General features: G+C 38.6%; 1 protein-coding gene and 1 long non-coding RNA gene across 17 annotated transcripts in view; one reads left to right on the top strand and one right to left on the bottom strand.

The window, feature by feature from the left end:
• prdm16 (PR domain containing 16) overlaps positions 1-16,398 on the bottom strand; it is a 704,876-nt gene extending 688,478 nt beyond the window's left edge. For all 12 annotated transcript variants that reach the window (XM_072586244.1, XM_072586259.1, XM_072586245.1 and 9 more), the window contains exons 1-2: positions 16,294-16,398; positions 15,436-15,756 (exon numbers count right to left, since the gene is read on the bottom strand). In XM_072586244.1, coding sequence (XP_072442345.1) covers positions 15,436-15,472 — 37 coding nt within the window. In that variant the 5' untranslated portion in view covers positions 15,473-15,756; positions 16,294-16,398. The remainder of the gene's footprint in view (positions 1-15,435; positions 15,757-16,293) is intronic.
• LOC140486973 (uncharacterized) overlaps positions 15,161-19,409 on the top strand; it is a 43,241-nt gene continuing 38,992 nt past the window's right edge. For 2 of the 5 annotated variants that reach the window (XR_011962685.1, XR_011962687.1), the window contains exon 1: positions 17,123-17,221. This is a non-coding gene — a long non-coding RNA (uncharacterized lncRNA). Of the gene's footprint in view, positions 15,310-16,341; positions 16,455-17,122; positions 17,222-17,781; positions 18,020-19,409 lie in introns of those variants that run through there. The other 3 variants (XR_011962686.1, XR_011962689.1, XR_011962688.1) reach the window with 3 other exon arrangements.

Raw genomic sequence — 19,409 nt, 5'->3', positions numbered from 1 at the left:
GAACGTATTGCCCCTCTGGCTACAAATACTTCTTGACATTTTTAAGTGCCGAGACCACATTTGGCTAACATCACTCAACAGAGTCTGTGCAGACAAAAGAAGTTAGGAGATGGTTTCTTGATGTTGCTAACAATAAATATGTAACATGTTTTCTTTGCTGATTTGCACATAATTGGGAATGGAGCTTTTTGCCAGAAAAGAGACCAAGCTAAGAAGGGAGTTTCAAAGAAAAAACTTCACAAGTGTCTGGAAGAAAACAAATTCCAACTTTAATTCCACAATCTATTCTGCCTTGCTATCTGAATGGTACTGCCTCATAGTTGAGCATGTTTGTAAAGGCTCTCTCTAATAACCCTCTGTTCCTTCCCTGGGGACACAGGCAGGCTGTTCAATAAACTGAACTGACTCTTGTTCTCCCTCAATGCAATTTCCAACATGGGAACTCAAACTAATATTTTTCCTCTTTTACGCTTCCTCCATCTGCAATAGAGCTCAGCTTCCTAATGCCTTAGTCAAGTCTAGCCAAAAGAATTGGACAAAGATATTGAGCAAGAGATAAAAGCAGAATGTGCTGGAGAAACTCAGCAAGTGTGGAGAGAGAAACAGAGTTACAGTCCTGAGTTCAATATGACTCTCTTTCCGAGTTCTTGACACAGAGTCAGAACGTTAACTCTCTTTCTCTCTCCACAGATGCTGCCAGACCTGTTGAGTTTTTCCAGCACTTTGCTGTTATTTCAGCTTTTAACATTTGCAGAACTTTGCTTTTATTCAATCTAAGAACTCACTGTTACCGAAATGGTTCAGTTCTTCAGAAGATTGTTCAAAGCTTGCGTGAAATTTATCAACTGAGAGCTATTTTCTGGAGATGATGTAAGCTTCTTAGAAGATAAAAAGGGGCAGAAAAAAAACATGCAGAGACTTTGTGTGAATATACTGGCACCACATGGAAGAGGACTGTGGAATATAATTATCTAAGAGAGTGTCCACTGCAGGCTGCACCAGTGAAATCAAACACAAGCCATCAAGTGACCATAGGGGATTGTTACATTTACAAATGAAGATAAATGATCCCAGTTAGATGGCTTTACAATATAAATTATAAAAAGCTACTGCCATTGCAATAATTAGACACACTTGATATAAAGAGAGATTTGGAAAAGATTGGCATATTAAAAAGTCTCAGCTCCTTTAAAAGATTGGTCCAGCTAAATGTGTAGAAACAATTATCACAACAGTAACAAGTCAATTGCTACATTACAATTAGTGTTCCATACTCACAAATATCCTCATAACCTAGAGAATACCAAATGTCATACTAAAATGCAACTATTAACACACAGCATAACTTCAATCTTAACACCTGTTAAAATGGACCAAATCAATTCAGACAAGCATTAATGTTAGATGGTATTTCTCCAAGGGCGCATTTAAAAAAAAAATTCAAATTATCAATGTGAATATAATTATGAAAGATTTTATGTATACCATTATGCTTTAAATGTGGTTAATGGGTGGTGGCATAGGTGATGGAGGGGTGATGGTGTGGGATAATGCAGAAAGAGAGAAAAAAAACAGAAATTTTGATTCCTTCTGACCTGAAGCCAGGAATCTACAATTACCCACTAACCTACTCACCAACAGTAAGGTATTCCAGTTTACAACAGCTACACTTTGTATGCTTAATAAAACAAAAACGTTTTAATGAAATAAGGATTCACTTCAATGGCACAATACAACATTGTGCATTCCTTGCTTTAATGGTCCAATCACACAGCATCACATTCCTGAGTACTGCCTACACCAGGACAAATGTTAATAAAGTACAATAACATGAAATGATTTCTTTGCTGAGAATAGAGGGGTGGTGTTCACAAGAATATTAATGATGGAATTATGTTAAATGGAAGCATACTAGAACCAAACAAAGTATCAATGCAAAAAAGACCTTCCAAAGCTAAAAGGAAGAGGAAATGCATACAAGTGTCACCCAAAGGGAATCAGAAAATGCACCACTTCAGAATTTTAACTCTTCATTTGCATTTTAAATAAAAACACAAGCTTAATTGAAAAACCATTAGCCATAGTGCAGAATATCGCAAAGGGTTGAAATTATTGAAGAAAAATGATGCAAATCCAGCGCTGATCCACTGGGTGTTTGAACCTCAACAATTAAAGAAGGAAGAAAAATAGAGTCAAGGAGTTCACAATTTGATATAGTTTAATAGACATCATTGCATCATGCGCTTAGCAAGTTCAATGAAAATTGTGTCCCTTTAATAATTATTATATTTTCCGTGAAACGGTCTACAGGATTGACTTTCAAACATTTTTGTACGTATATGTGTGTGTATGTCAGGAATTGTCGCAGAGCAGGGGATGGACCAGATGTGCCTCTCTCAATATCGGTATACTTTCAGATGTCCTCTGCAATCACACAATCCTGAGGACCACCTGTCCTAACTTCTAAGAAACAATAACCCAGAGGAAAATTGTGTTATGCTTATTAGCATACAGCCACAAGAATAATGTTAAAAAGTCAATAAATACAGAACAAATACTGCATACATGCAATAATAGGCAGATAGAATTATAATGACTACGGAAACTCTAAGTGCAGACGATCACAATTTGAATACCTAAGTTTGTATTTTATTTTTTATATTTCTTTTGTTGCCAATTATATTTTGTTTTCCAGAAGAGAAAAAATTGAGTGGCAAAATCAAAATGTTAGTCAGGACACCAGTACAATGCTCATACCAGTCTACCCAACATAATTCATGTTAATCAGATCTTACTGACAATGTAGGCACCCCAGAATAAATGATTACACTCTTCACCCAAGCAGATAATTATATTTATTTAACTTCATAGTTTCTTATTCTATACATTTTATAGTTTAGTAACTATCATATAAAAATAATGATGACATAGTGATAAATGACTAGATTAATAATCCGTATCACCAAGCTGACATTTTGGGGACTGCTACCATAGTTGCTGATCGAATTTAAGTCCATCTGTAATAGTACATAATTGATTTTACTCTCAGTAATAGTGGCCATGAAACTATCATTGATTATTCCAAAAACAAACTTCTGTTGTTTTCACTAATATTCTTTAGAAAAGGAAATCTGCTGTCCTTACTTTGTCTGGTATACATGCAACAACAGACCCATATAAATGCATTGGCTCCTAACTGCTCTCAAGGGGACCAATGGAACGTACAACAAATGATAAACTTGCCAGAGAAAAAAATCATTTTTCAACCATGATGGTATGAAAAATGAAGCAGGACAAGGCAGACAGACTTGAATTTCTCTTCTGATAATTTCTTTATGTCTTTTGTTTCCACTTAATGCAACCACCCTGATAAGAGAGAGATTTTCATCTATTGACACTAAAAACTTCCTTGACTTTTTCACAACAGGCAGACAGTCTAACAAGTATGCCCCTTTTTAAAGGATCTCAATGTGATCTGGAATGCATTTTATATCCAAAGATACAGCTTTAAATACTCCTGAACCCAGTTAAAAATGCTGACTGCAATTCGCGTCCTTGTCAACCCCTGACCGAAACTTTAAACTACCTTTTAATGAAAGAACTTTGATTGACATTATCTGCTTACCATTGACTTCCTAAATTGTTTAAAGACTCAAAATCAAAAGAGCTGACAGTCTCTCGTCTAAAACACTCGAGTTGGTAAGCCTTTAGAAGCTGAGTGCCAAAACAATTGCAATCCCTCCATCACCAAAGCTGGAAATATCACATGCAGCCAAGAATATTATGAAAAATATAGAATTAAATTGATGCCAGCAAAGCTTCACTTTTAATTTGTCCCAGCTATATATTTGGTTGACTTCATACCAAAAGTCTAGCCTTCATATTTAGTCAAAAACAAAGTGTTAGATATTTTGTAATAAATAATGCATCTTGTCTTGGACAATGCATCATATGGGAGAACATTTGGAATTATCAGCCCTTTTTGTGTACTTAAAAACAACAATTTCCTTCTTTGTTCTAGATGTTAAAACTTAATAACTCACCGAGGAATTCTAATGACATTAAACTTGCAAGAGGCTTTTAAAAAAAATCAAATCTTGCTATTTTTATTCTGTAAGTTTTATCTCCTTGCGAGGATATGGTTTCCCCAAACGCTGCACAGCTTCTGTTATCTAAGTGGCCATCATCTATGTATGATGAAGATGAGGTTCAATAATGGGGATCATCTATGCTTGTCCAGCAACTATACATATATTCTTCCATATGCATTGTGAGAAATTTAACCAGTGTCTTCCAATATGGTCATTCTGGTGTTCTGGTGTTACAGTCGGTGCTGATACCCGGAATGCTTCACTTAATTGATGCACGATGACACTTTACGATAAATTTGTTGGGAAATAATACTGCTTTTAACCACAGCACTCATTGAGTTTGGAACAATCCTATTCAGGTGATCATAACAAAAAGAGTAGGAACTCTACTTGGTCCCTGCTAAAATGCTATCTATACAATTAAGCTGCAGCTACAGCATAGTATTTCAATAGCAATATTTTCTTACCCTTTTGCTAATTGCTGGTATTCCTGGATCTCAAATTTAATACCACTAATTTTTCTGACAACCTAACACTTTGTCAATTTTTATTGAGGGAGCTGAGACATTGCAGCTGTTATTAGTCTCAATTACAGAAATTCATACCAGTGTACAGTCACACACAAGGCAGCGCTGTCCCAGGCCTTTCAAATTTTCCTCTACCCCCTCTATATTTAGAGGCTTAATAATGCATATGTAGGAAGGCCACACTAACAGCTGAATGGCTTCAGAAGAGACTCTCCAGATTAGGTTTTTTGCTGATTTAAGAGAAATATTTAATACAGTATGTGGTGCTTTTTAACATAAGAACAATAAGCAAGCAAGTCTAAGAAATACAAAATTCTCAGATTCTGATTGAATTGTGCAATGTTCTCCTACTTTATGAACTATTACCTTTTACTACATATATGTAAAACTTATGTGATTAAAATTAGACCAGGGCATTTGACTCTCTGTCTCAAGTCATCGTCAAATTTCAAATTGCATTCTTGCCCAATGTTGAAATGTAAAAGATGGGGGCAGGATAAAGCTCAACACTCAGCTGTATCACTTTTACAAAATGTTACATGAAAATCTGAGTATGTTTGAATATTCTGAAAGCATTCTCATTAACAAACGACTGTTGCAAATGAAGCATTTAACTGTAAATTAAGTCGCTGACTTTGTCAGTGTCAAAACTCATACAGATTATTTTAAGACTTATAAATTGCTCTAATTTCTACCTGTAGAATAAAAGATTTGGTCTGAAATCTCTGAGTTAAAAGATTAAATATTTGGCCAAATATTGTTTTTGCTTCTTTCCTCCAATTTCCTAATATCCATGTATTGGGCATGTTTCTGAATCTAGGGATCTGCCAATAATCCTCTCAGGCAGCTGTCAGGAATAGTGGTCATTTGGCAAGTTTTTTTTCTCTGATTTTTGGCTCTGCCTACCTGATACAGCAATGATTATGACTCAGAAATAGGCACTTGTACATGATCTCCTAATTTTCTCTCTCATCTCAGTTAAGGTATACAACCTCCTATCGTATAAGCCAAAATCACTTTGCCTTAGATGAGTGATTAGTTTGATGACCCAACTTCCTCAAGGATGATTTCTGAACAATGCTTCTGAATGTTTTGAATGTGATTTTTGGTTAAAAACCTATTGCTTCAAAACTCCAAATTAGGCATCCACGTATAATTCCTTTTCTTATTTCACCCCTGCTCTTATGACAGGCAATGATCCTTCATCCAGGTGCTTAATAAAATGTTAAAGCGCACAGTGGGTTGTGTACACACTGAGGGTTATGGATCAGCATCTTAAATGCAGAAGGATGCTGCTGGTGGGGCATTATTTTGAAATGTCAACTAGTAACTTGAAATCTATGTAATTGTCACAAACAAGATAAATCAATTTTATAAGATCATTGTGTCCTTTGATAGTCCAAAGGGTCCACCCTCCCCCCCCTCCCCACCCTTGTCCATTTCCATAGCATTTATGATTAGTTTCAAAGAAACTAATTCATGTGACATTGTGATTTATTTAAAGGAAAATAAGATGGTGCACCTTGTAAGGGAATCTTGCCACTGCAGGAGGAAACTTTTTACTCTTTATTAGTTATAGCTTGCTACCGTAACACACTAAAATATTACTAGAAAATGTCAATTGTAGACCATCATGAAAATTCTTGCTGTCCATAAACCAGTCCAAGAATTTTGGGCAATTCAAAGACTTAGGCCTCAAGGTCATTTTCAATCCTTAAGGAAGATTTAAACTTGCCGGAACTGAGAGATACAGGTCAGAGAAATACCTGGACTGACAACCTTTAAGCTCCTTGGATGCTGCCTGAACTGCTGCACTCTTCCAGCACCACTAATCCAGTACCTGGACTGACAACCCAGTTCCCATGTATTAGATCTGCAATGTCTTGCAATGCATAAAAACATAATGAATTTAAAAAGACTGATGATATCAGTAGTTAGTGCAAATCCAACCCAATGAGCTCTCTTAACTTCCCCTGTGCCATCTCCCCAACATCACCCCCACCCCCCTCCCCCCCCCCTCCGCCCGCATGGATCTGTGATTTAAGATGCTCACATTTATTAAGTTAATGTCTAATGGAAGTCTTCAAATCTCAATTAAGAGTTCAACTCTTACACTCAACAGCCAACTATGCAAATAATGGTAGAAGATGAAATGAAATGAAAAAATCACGAAGTTGGGGGAGTAGTAGACAACTGATAAAAGAAAGATGATTTCGAGGTTGCTTTGGGGTTGACAGAATGAGATCCTCAAATCAAGTGCTCAGACTGACGTACGAATTGTTAAACATCTCATCCATCAGTACTCAACCTGCAAACACGCTTACAGACATAATATTTTCTCCCCAGCTTCATTATCCAGACTCAAGCTTGCCCGGAATGAATCACGAAAGCGTATTTATTTTTCAAACTTACTGGCCAGAAGAATTGCCCGATTGTTATGTATTCACAAGAGGAGTGGTTCCTCGGTGTCATTGCTTTTAAACTGATGTCTATCAGTTTCTAAATCTATTCGTCCTACCTATGGAACATATCGTTGTGTTTTAATATGCATTAAGTCATATGAGCCCCCCCCCCCCCCCATAACAGAGATACCATGAGGAGTGAGGGGAGCTGGGGTAGATTTGAAATTGTCCAAATGCTGCCTAAAATCGATAGGTAGCTCAGGTAATCCAGATATTCGAAGGGAAAAAAGAAGTTCAAAGTGCACAAAAGATTCGAAATTAAAACAATGTCTGTCCTGCCAGGGCCTGAATACATTAATTTTCCCAAATTTTAAACATGCTTCATATGTTTAAATGTATGCTTATCTAAGCCTTTCAACTGAAGAGCAGCATCTCAGATCCTATATTTAGAATGTTACATTGTAAATTGTTGTTAAGTCTTGCAATGCAGTGACAGCTTCTCCGTTTCTCAGTTGGGCTGTGGATAACTGTAGAAATCGTTTTGCTGAAAACATTTCGAATGTCTGCATTCCACGCTGTAATGCCAGCAACACGTTTTCTCGCCGAAGACGGTAGTTTATGACCCAGCTCACTTCACATTGGGACATTGCGGGGAGTAATGCAGACACGACATGACACGAGCATGCAAACCGAATGAGCAACTCTCAGCCACAAAACACAACTGCAGCTTCAATATCTATGCCTTATGTACGATAAATCGTCATTCCTCAAGCGACCTTCGAATGCATTAATTGTGCAATGAACCAAATGTCCATAACTATGTGCAAGGGCTGCAGCTTGCAAAACCTACCCTCCCTAAATACTATTTGTGCGAGTATGTTTTGACCAGACGTCGGCAACTGGGCAGCAACAGAGGGGAGAAAACGACAGGGTCGGTCACTCGTTGCAATTCGGATAATTTCCATTTAATTAATTAAGTAAACATTCAGAGGTAGACTTTGAATTCTGAACTTTGCTACAAAATGGGCTGAGTAACGCGCTACCAGCTCCGACACATCTTTAATGTACACCAGAATACCCCCAGCGTTATCAACAATAGGGTTAGTTTTGAATTGTAAAAAAAAAGTTAGGTGACTAAGGGAGATAGAGAATGAAAATATAAAGAGATGTATCAGCACTGAATATGCAAATACAAAAATTATGCACCACACACGCCGTGTAATTTATAACTTTAACGTGTTGTGTAAAATTGATTGGGAAGTGATTTGGAACAAGTGTTACAACATTTAATGGGTATCATTTTTGGTTTCGCGGAAGCGCTGGGGACATAAACACTCCATAACATGACTGGCTGCTGCATTCGTAATGCCTATTGTGTCAGAGAGTGACTTGTACACATGCTTGACCTCAGAACGTACTCATGACGATGGCAAAAATCTCTAAGTCTAAATTCAAAGTGACACCTACCTGTTGTTCAGTAGTTTCAAGAAGAAAGCAATAGAATAAGATGGCTTGGGATGGTGAAATGTACGTGCGGTTTAATATATGTCTATGTGTGTATGTGTAATGTATTTTAGATAAGACATTATCCTCCACTGCTTGTATATGGTTGCGGTTGGAGCGTTGGGAAATGTCTGTTATTGGATATGTTAAGACTTCAGCAGGTGCACTTAATGATCAACAAAACTCGCTCCCAAATTGTAAAAATTATTACACAGATCAGAGTGAGTTTATCACACTCATTAATACATGCGAAGGGGTGCACAGACCATGGGGGTTAAACTTGTGCTGAGCTGTAAAAGAGTAATCCTAACAGATGTCCCTGGGACTTTCCAATTTAAAGGTACGTGCTAAAGGAATGTTGAGGATCCTGAACGTTCCAAAACCTGCTTATTTCCCGCACAGTGCGACAGGAAACTCACCTTAATCTTCACAATGAAAACTGCTACTCACTAGCATTACAACCCCACCGTCCTCTCCTCAGAAAAAAAATATTACACAGCATTGGGGAAAATAATTTACGTCCGACATCACAGATTCTGTTTATAAGCGGCTTCACCTTAAAAAATATTTGCTTTGCATTCAAAGATCAACACGATGTTAAATATCAGGTTTCTTGTTCGAAATAGATTTTTAACAACATTCTGAAACAACTGTTTCATAAAATGGAAAAAAATGCAAATATCTAATAAAATGTATCAAACGTGAGAAGACGCTGCGTAACTGAGATCTGCTGTCTTAACGGTGTTTGAGAAAATTTCAAAAATAGTCCAATCTGGGAAAGAATACCTTTTGAGAGTTCAGATCATTGTGATCAAATCCCATTTTAACATTGCAGTCGCACGGCAAGAACATGTACCACCTGAAACTGTTTTAATGGTGGCGTTTTGCTTGCATTTTTAATTTTGTATTTGATGCTTGTGAAATTTCTACTTCATATCTTCTTATTGTGTTGTAAACTTGTGTTAATCAAAAGTTATTACATAATTATTTATTATTTGCAGTTATTAATGCGTACCATCTACTGTGTGTGTGCAATTTATAATAATCTCTCGCATGTCTGAATATAATTTAGTGCTTATACACAGAACAAAAAGCCAACACTGTCCATTACACGAACTGGAATGCTTATTGTGAAGTTAGAGGTGTGTGAGAACAATCCAAAACTACCAGCTTCCAGACGGGAAGCTTACACCTGAAATTTGATCTGAGCATGTTCTCAGAAAGAGGAGGATGTGTTAAATTGAAGCACGCTTAAAAGTGTGTTACAAATTTATATGCGAACCTATGTTACAGTGTGTCTCCGGGTTTGTGTGAGTTCGACTACTTCAGCGAATGTGAGAATTTTCATACATGTATTCAGCTGTTGATGTGACTCTGTGTGCATGGCTGTGTGTGTTTGGGAGTAAGTGTGCAGTTCATTGAGTGAGTGCGCCTGTGAGAGCGCATGCCTATGCAACTGCGTCTTGCTGCCGGTGGTTGTGTTGGAGTGGGGCTGCAACACTGTAGATTTGTGAGTGAAAATATTCAGGCAAGCACTATATCTCATTTGTCTGGTGGAACAGTCCAGTATGAATTCAGCTTCTACACATAAACCGCATCAACTGATAGCAAAATCGTACTGATTGCATTGGTAGAGGTTTCAGACATGCCTCATCTATCCAGAAGTAGGAAAATCTAGAGAGCAAAAAACGATTACCTATAATTTGCAACCCCCTGCCCGACACACACACACACACACGTCAGTTGTTGCTGTGTGTATGAGAGAGATTGTGATGTATTCAGAGTGCGAAAGATTACAGGAGTCAACGTGAAAACTGAAGGGCGAAAACTGGAATTGTCGCTGTGATGTGCAGTAAATTCGTGGGGTTTTTTTGTGTGTGAGACGGAGGAGCGATTAATGAGCTATTTCTGCTAGCGAAGAGAGAGAGAAAGAGAAAGATGGTCAAGGTAGAGGTATGGGCAGCGATAACAAACATGGTAAATAAAGGAGCGTTACCGACAATAAACGGTTTGAAGCAACGAGTGAGAGAAAGTGGGTGAAAAGATGGACAGCTGTCGATATGGATAAAATGGATTATAGATGGGAAGAGGAAGAAGCAGAGGAAGGGGAAATGGAGAGAAGGCGAACATGCACGAAATAGTGAGAAAGCAAGAGAAAGGCGGGGAGATAGAGTGCGAGAGGGGGAAGAGAAATCTTGGCTGAAATACTGGACGAGTGCAGGATAGGAAAGAGAAAGTGCGCCCCAGCTCCTATCTGCTTCCCCCCCTGCACTCTGACCCGATTACTATAGCAGCATACTTGCTCGCTTGTAACTCCGAAAAAATGTCTGATTGCCAAGTCAGATTATGTAAGGAAATCAAGCAAGGTAATGGGGTGTAGTGAGGGGATGAGGGGGGCGTGGGGGGGATGGGCAGTTTGTGTTTTTGTGGGGGTATGGGGGATGAGGCGGGGAGCAGAACTGGCCCGGGGGAGGAGTCAGAAAATAGAAGAATGTAGCCAGGAACAGAACAACATTCAATACTGACAGTGAATTCTAAAAACCTAGCAAACACGGCTTCGCAAGTTAGCTGCTTAACTAGACAATCCCACACTCAAAAACAATGTTTCCAGAGCATGTTGATTTCACCGAGCCAAAGCCAACATCTACACTGTTCGGTTTATTTTCTGGAAGGCGTAGTGAAGTCATGATTACTCTAGAAACGAGGATAGGACATAAAATTAATTTGCTTTTAAACCTGTGTCGGACGCGTTGAAAGATCACAAATATAACTTACAAGGCAGACCAAATATGAAGAAACGCTAACAACTAATTGGATATAAGCTGTCGGTGTAGATGAAGAGATATAATGAGTGCCGGATATTTTTAAAAATCTAATTGATTGAAATGGCTACATGTAGCAATAATTCTCCTAATCGCATATCCTCTCGAACCCCAGAAACAAGCGTTAATCTCCTGAATGTGTAAATGAAAATCTTTTTAAATGAGAGTTATGGGATTGAGTTATCATCTTGTGACTGCACAAGCAAAACGTTTCCCCATGAATTCGGACCTTGTCATCACTCCGAGGGTCAGGAGGTTGGAAATAAAGTTTTCGCCAACTTTTATTGAAAACGTCAATTTTCGCATTGATCAGATTTGCTATTCCAATTTCCCTTAATTATCGAGAACTGTTTTCTTTCCCCAGCTCCCATTCTGTTTTGTCAGTTTCTCTTATTGTGACAAACAACTCGATTTCACGTTAAGAGCATTCTAATCACTAGCTCCCTCCCCTGTATGTGAAATGTGTCCTGTCCGCATTGATTCCAGCCCCACAGCCCCCGGGTGCAGTAATTGCTTTATTGGAAACCCATTACCGTGGCCACTTTCCCTCGTACAGCAGTTAAACATCCAAATCTTCCACAACTTCTTTGTTTACTGTTTCAATTACTTGGTTTTAATAAACAATCCATTATCTTCTAAACATCGAATCATAAAACGCTAGCAATTAGCACTCCCATCTGCTATTTAAAAATCCCCACATCTGACGGGGAAAAAAATTGCCAGAAGCCGTTTGGTGTAATGCAGCCCTGAGTCTGACTGAATTTGCAATCCAATCTATAACAAACCATTGGCACGTTATAATTACAACACCTATGATATTTGTTTCACTTCGTCCTTTAAATCTGTACAAATGCCTTCAGAGATTTGATAGCTTAACACTGATCCCACTTTTAAATTATGTCGAAACTATAGAGAAAGGGTCCATTGCTGACGAGATTAGAAAAAAAACCCTTTGTGAATTGATCTAGGCGGTAGTTGGAGTTGGGTAGTGCACTGTTAAATAAGCATCTTGATGTTTTAAAAGGACGTTAAAACCTTAAAGGTCCCCTTGTTGTAAATCTTCCAGGTGTGCAAATGTTTGACTGTATGTGCGTGTACTTAAACACGCGGTGCTGGAGCGTGAAATATAACTGATGACTCGGAGCTCCTTCAACTTCAAGCTACCGAGTGACCATGTTTACAGCTGTTCAAGTTCACCTGAACATGGAATGTAAAATATCTGCTTGAATAAAACTTCCTTAAACGATAGTTAAACGATGGAGCATCGATTTGTCTCTCTCTGTTCAAGTGCTTTATTTAACAATCATTCAAACTATCTATTGGGCTTTATTGTTTTTTTTTAGAAAAGTGTTGCGATTGAAGTATTAAATCCCCTTAGCGGCAAACAGAAATGAAATGCAAATAAATCTAACTTGGCAAAGTTTGAAATGTGTTTGCATACATACGTGTTGTATGCATTATATATAGACATCCATATACACACCTTTAGATGTACACAAAACGCCAAGGCAGCGTTGCTGTGTGGCCACGCACAATTACACTGTTATACACAAGCTGAGTGCTATTGCAGTGGTGTCTGGCAATCTTATTTGTTTATTTTTAGCCGTATGCTGAGTTGAATGGTTTTTTTATTCCACCCCCACCCCCACCCTCAACTACTCACACAACCCCCATCAGGAAAATCAGAGTGGGAGGATGACATATTATCAGTCCGATCTGAGGAGCCAGTAATTTTTAATACGTGCGCCTTGTCCTTCCATTCTAAAAGGTTCGGCCCAATCCCAGTTTAATACGGCTGTTTGAGACGACAGTTTTCTTCATCTTGCACACCGAACAGTATCTTGGAAGTAAATCACATCCAACCCATTTCTAGCTGCGAGCCCTGCGTAAATCTAATCGTAACTGCTGGTTCAAATAAATGCGCCTTTCTTACTGTCTGAAGTTGGCATTTAACACGCATCATTTTTAATGGTAATAATTACTAATCCAAACTCAGCGGGGACCGTAGCACGCAGACTAAACACCCATTTATTTACAAACAACTTAGAAAAATGCTAGGACTCAGCCATTCACTGAACAACTTCGCTGCATGAGAGCGACAACATCTACTGTAATACAAATGAATCGTGGTATAAAATTATACCCAATTTCTAGAGGGGAAAAAAGATGTTTAAATCCATTAGCCAAATTGTTAATTAATGTGGTTAATTGCGATTGTTAAATATTTATAAATGCCTTCACATCATACACACACACAAGTCGACGCACTACAATTGCCCACACATTTCCCGACACCATTTACACTTTCAAATATAATCACGCAGTTGAACAGACTATTTGAAATCTGCCCTAAATAATTCATTATTCTCTTTAGGGATTTGAAATCAGGGATCTCTGGATACCAAATCTTCCCAGTGAATAACTTAAACGATATTCTCTCCGTGCTCCCAACACGGTGGTATAAACTTGAGTAACTTGGCCTAAATACCAGAAAATAAACTATAAAGTCCTCTTATTTTTGTAAATGACTCGGCATGCCAATCAACAAAGACCATAGCTTTATTAAAAGCTTCAAGATACATACATATATAATATGGAATATGCAAACATATAAAAAGTACGGTGTCACACGCTATTACATCTGAGTTTAGAGGCGTGTGTCTGTACACAGCAGTGACTGTTAACAGGATCGACAGTCCATACTTAAAAAGTTTCGTAATTTGTAACTTTCTTTTCAGAAGGACTCGGTATGGTTAAAGAGAGTTCCTATTTTTCGCATAGTTTCAGAAAAATAAACTGACTAGAATTGATGAGATTTCAAAGTGAAAGTAGGAATGGGGCAAACTCACATACGCATTCAGACTGAGCAGCGTGGTCATGTTAAGAGAGGCGGAAGCAGATAGCAAAGGCAAAAAAAAAGATATTTTCCAACCACAGCAGGGCCCATCTCCTTAACAAAAAACACAGCAAGCACCCAAAACCTTGACAGATCTAAACTTCATACGGCCTCACAAAAAAACGCCTGGCACGTGAATATAATTTCATTTTACACACGCACGTACATGCTTTTCTTCCGGCTTTGAGTTAAAGATTAATATTCAGCGCTGCTCCAAACATTTCACACAACACGAGCGAAAATAAAATACTTTTTTTAGAGATTAAGTTACTTTTTTTTTAAAAGACGGCAACGCTTTGTAAAAGCCCCCTCCAAACCTCCAGACTAGCTCCTTTTAAAATACCGTTTTCACGATCTGGAATTGTTAAATTGAAAGTTTAAACTTGTCAGCTATGTTTCTCCAACCCGATCCTGCACGGTTCTCTCCCGCATTGCTAATTGCCCGAAGCAGCCTCTAAAATAATGATGCCTGGTATCTCAGAAACCCCGGTACGGCTCAGCTCCTAATGGTACTCAGTCTAAGAAACAGACTCCCCTATTATTTTGACCCCCTTTCAAACCAGAGACGAGTAGTTCGCTAGCAACTTGCCGCTGTTCAATGGTGCTCTAGCGCCCACTATTTAACACTGTGGAAAAAACTGCTTATACTTTGCAATGGCCCTCGCTATATTTTTCTGTAACAAAAAAAGTTAAATATCTCTTCATCAACTTCGGTAACTTTTATTTATTTTTTTTTGTCGGTGTTTCTTTCCAACTTCTCAACCTCTCGGGTCGACACGCGAGGGGTGGGGGAATGGGAGGGTGGGTTTGTATGGAAGTTTCTCTTGAAATGAGAGAAATAAACAAGGTATGGAAAAAAACTTCTGCAAAGGGGGAGAGAGAAAAAGAGAGAGAGAGAGAGAGAACTCCGCGCCGCTCTTGTGGTCAGAGCGTTCAACTCTTTAAGTTAGTGCGCTCCAGCCTTTTCGCGAGCCCCATGAAGTACATCATTCAAATCGTCCCCCACTGCATCGACACATCGTCTGGAGGAGAATATACATCCCTGACCGCTCTCCACAAAGACTATGGGTATATAGCGGATCGTTTGGAGTTATTGGCTTTTATGGAGGGGCTTTTTTGCAAACCTATACAGAGGATCTTTTTTTGTACAAAAAAAAAGGTGCGGAGAGATAGGAGAAGAAAATAGGGACCTACTTTTGGCCAGTTTTCTCGCCCTCGCCTTGGATCTCATGTTGTCTGTCGGCGTTGGTCGTGATTTCAGAGAATCGCACACGCTATCTCCCTGGCATTGTCAGTTTGGACACCTTCGCACATGCGCACAGAGCCTTCAATCTGACACCATCACGCAGGGAAAAGTTTGAATATATTCATCATTTGGCCGCGATCTGTCCTCAACTCCATCAGACCAATTATCTCTGCGTCCCTAACGCCATTTCTCACATTATTCCTCGCTCACTGCACGGCTCCCCTCCTCTAAAACCTCACCAAGTGTCCGCGCTGTTGAAGACAGTTTACCTAAAAGAAATCATACTACCTTTTACTTTCTTTTAAAGCATTAAAACTCATTCGCAGAGATCTGCCGGAGAAACGTACTGAACAAAATGATCAAATTGGGTAATTTTAATTCTGTGCACAGGTCGTTCACTTTAACAAAAAAGCATGTTAATTGACTTCACCGATTTACAGTTTTAACACAACTGACAGTAACAGGGGAACAGAGTGGCATGCTCTCTTAACTCAACAATGCTTCCTAATAACCCCCATCAGTTATGACAATATTAATTAAAGCTATCGATAACTTTAGCTGATTGAATAGTTCTGTGTAAAAGCAGTGATTTAACTCCCCGTGTTAGTGTGATGGAAGAATAAACGTGGGTTTAGGATTTACCAGGGCTAATTGGCGCGGAGCACCGGGCATTTAAACAGAGACTTTTTTTTCTCTGTTTCTAAACTGCAACCTCAGCACCTTCTCCCCCGGCCGTAAACCCAGGACAAAACTAATTTCATCTCATTTACATGGTTCCAGTAGAAGAGAAAAATCGGCTAAATTACATTGTCTTCTCAGGCCGTTTCTCTTCAAGTTCTTCCCTCAAAATGAATGGATCCTCTGAATGTGTTTGCGTGTGTGTGTGTGTGTGTGTGTGAGAGAGAGAGAGAGAGAGAGACGGAGAGGGGACAGGAAGAGTGAGAGAAAGAACCTGAATCTGAACGCAGTAAGTGCTTCATATTCCCACCCGTCTCTTGCGTGCAGTGTTTATAATTTATTTAACTAGGGCATATTTTAAGAGACTGATCGACATATGTTTTGAAAATCGTACTGCAGGTTAAAGGAGGCGATTCTTATTTTTTAAAAATCCATTGCTAACCAACAGTGAAACAGATGAACTTGAAATCGCGACACAATGTGAATTATTTCAGTGTAGTCCTGTTGGTTTAATTGATATAGTGTGCAAACCCAGAGTGATTTGGATTTTAAAAAATAGCAAACTGACAAAATCCATATTAATAATTCTGTATTCTCTACTTTATTAGGAACATGCTCGGGCTATTGTTTGGGGGAGGGTGGGGGTAGTCATATTAATGTCATGTTTCTATCCCACTACCAGACTAAATATCTTTGAACTTCAGGGGAGAGACCCATTGCGGCTCGGCTGTTCAACCGGCGAAAGGTCTCTAGGGCGATTGCTGCATTATCAGTGTTCACCTCTTCACTCTCTGACACGCGTTTCATCGGACGAGAAATTGTAACAGTCCATTTTAAATTCAGTGTCCGAGAATCGCTAGATTGTGTTTGCATCTGTTGTAACAGCGTCTTGTGGCATAAGCTTGGAAGCGGTTGTAAATTTAAATCGCAAAGCATGACATGTATACCCAAGGTGGGCTGTAGTTACATTGCTCAGTTGTTGGTTGGAGGATGAAGTTCTCAAAGCTGCCCTTCAGATATTTCATATTCTGTATTAGCTGCGCCATGCTTCTTTAGGTGAGACCCGTTGTTACTATATAATGTTTTGCTTTGTAAAATTGGAAATGTTTCACAATGAGAAATTTTGAAGGAAATAAAGACCTTTTCACCATGGACAGGGTTTGAGTAAAGGTTTGGCTAAAGTTTTACTGGCATCTAGGAAGGGGAATTAAGATTTCTTTTCAGGAAGAAGGAGAAAAGACGAACCATATTTATAGCGAAGGAGGCATTTTCAAGTGAACTGTACAATTGGATAATTCACTCCAATTGAATGAAATGAATTCGAAACTGCAATTCAGAATTAAATGTTAGTATTCTAACGTAGAATTGTGTTACAACCTGTGTAGGGTACTGGATACCCCTGAAAAACTAATGAAGCGTCAGCGCACGACTCTGTTGCTAAAATTAATCCCATGAAATACATCACGACAGATGGAATAAGTGCGGGGAAAATACTTCCGAGGGAAGGGTTAATTTTGACGGGAAGACTCCCATTTTCAGAAGCTTGGTGGTTAATGTAGAAAGTATGTTCCCTCTCCCTGACGCATTAACAATGAGTTTCTCTGAATATTATTCAGAATTTCCTAGGGCAAGCTATAATAGTTAAACTTAGCGCACTTCAACGAGGGATTTCGATTTGCAATTGGAGGCATGTTGCAAATCTCACCAAACTTGCTCTCCAGCAGTCCGTGCCGCGCTGGGAAGAAAGAGGCCTCTATGTTCTGGGCTCGAACATGTAATCGAATTAGTTTTTACACTGCAACACGTTTGAATGAAGAGAGACACAAATCAATTCATTGTTAGAACCCAAGAAAGGTAACTCGCATTAACCCAACTTTCTTTTGTGTATGATAAATTTCAGTTTCAATTACCCGGAATATCACGAGGGGCAGCTCTTGGAAAACGCCAATTCGTTCAGTAAAAATGCAATAGAAAACTGATGGGTGTATTTACTGTAACAATGCTTTTCTATATATAAAGTTCAGGAATGAACAGGGAGCCATGGATTGTTTAATTAATACGATTAAAATAGTGATGAAAGTTAGATAGAATCAGATCAAAAATGTGTTTGAGAAAGCACTTGTTTAAATATCTCTGTATAACCCGCACGTTATTTCTGTTGTATTACATGGAGCTCTTTGTGAGTACTCTAAATCATGATTATAAGCATCTCTATAGTCATACGTGTGACAGTGTAATTTTGATTTCACTAACATTCGCAAAGGTATTTTCATTTTGTTTACAACTCAAATTACAATTGTGCAATGACTCGTGACCATTCTACCTTAATTTAAGTCAGAGACAATATTTTGTTCGGCAGCATTAACAGTTACGGCGTACACAGGTCTGTAGAATTTAATGATATACCGATCAAATGTCCCTTCGTTTGAGTTCTCAATTAATGGATTAACCCTTAATGTGGACAAGTGAGTTCAATTAGCTAGTAAGGATAGATATTACAAAATCTTCCTAAGGATGGACCTGTTCAGTTTGAAACCAAGCACTCTCTGTGGAAACAATATCTATGTATAGAGTGCATGACCTCCTCACCTGTCGCAGCAATCTGACTGTGTCGCTCGCCCCTTATATAGAATAACCTGAGAATCTGTTTCAACCCTCTTGTCTTTAATTGTGGACAAACTTGAGGAAGTAATAGGACACGCTACTTACAAAGGGGTCTGGTAATATTTAAGTAATATTATCATCCGTGTATGAATGCATTTACAAATACACACTTAGTAGATACGTGCTACATAAGATAGAGAAAATAAGGTTTCTTTTAGAAAGAAGAAAGGCCTATACAGGTGTATAGCCAACATTGATCCTGACATCTCGTTTTATCCACATACACAATGGAAATCAAATTGAGAATCAATTCTTCTCTATTGCAACTGAATGGTCAGAATAGAAGCTGAGCAATAACTGCACTTCCAATTCAATTCATAGATCCCCTTAATTACAAAGCAAACTTCATAGGTCAGCATAAAAAAAAGGGTATAAGGGACCACTGTCGGGTTGAGATTGTGGTTTGGTAATAAGGGTTAAGATTACAGATACTAATCGGGTTAGGGTTATTAATTAGAAAACCGTGTCTGACATTTATAAGTTCCACTTATACAGTCCCTAATTGTGTCAAGTGGTAATTAAATCGCGTTAAACAGTGGCTGATGAAGGTCTTGGGGGGATAGTTTTCTGCTCCATTTGA

This window comes from Chiloscyllium punctatum, chromosome 16 (genome assembly GCF_047496795.1).
Source record: "Chiloscyllium punctatum isolate Juve2018m chromosome 16, sChiPun1.3, whole genome shotgun sequence".
Lineage (NCBI taxonomy): Eukaryota > Metazoa > Chordata > Chondrichthyes > Orectolobiformes > Hemiscylliidae > Chiloscyllium > Chiloscyllium punctatum.
The sequence above is the reverse complement of the archived record's forward strand: the minus strand, read 5'-3'. Positions and strand labels throughout refer to the sequence as shown.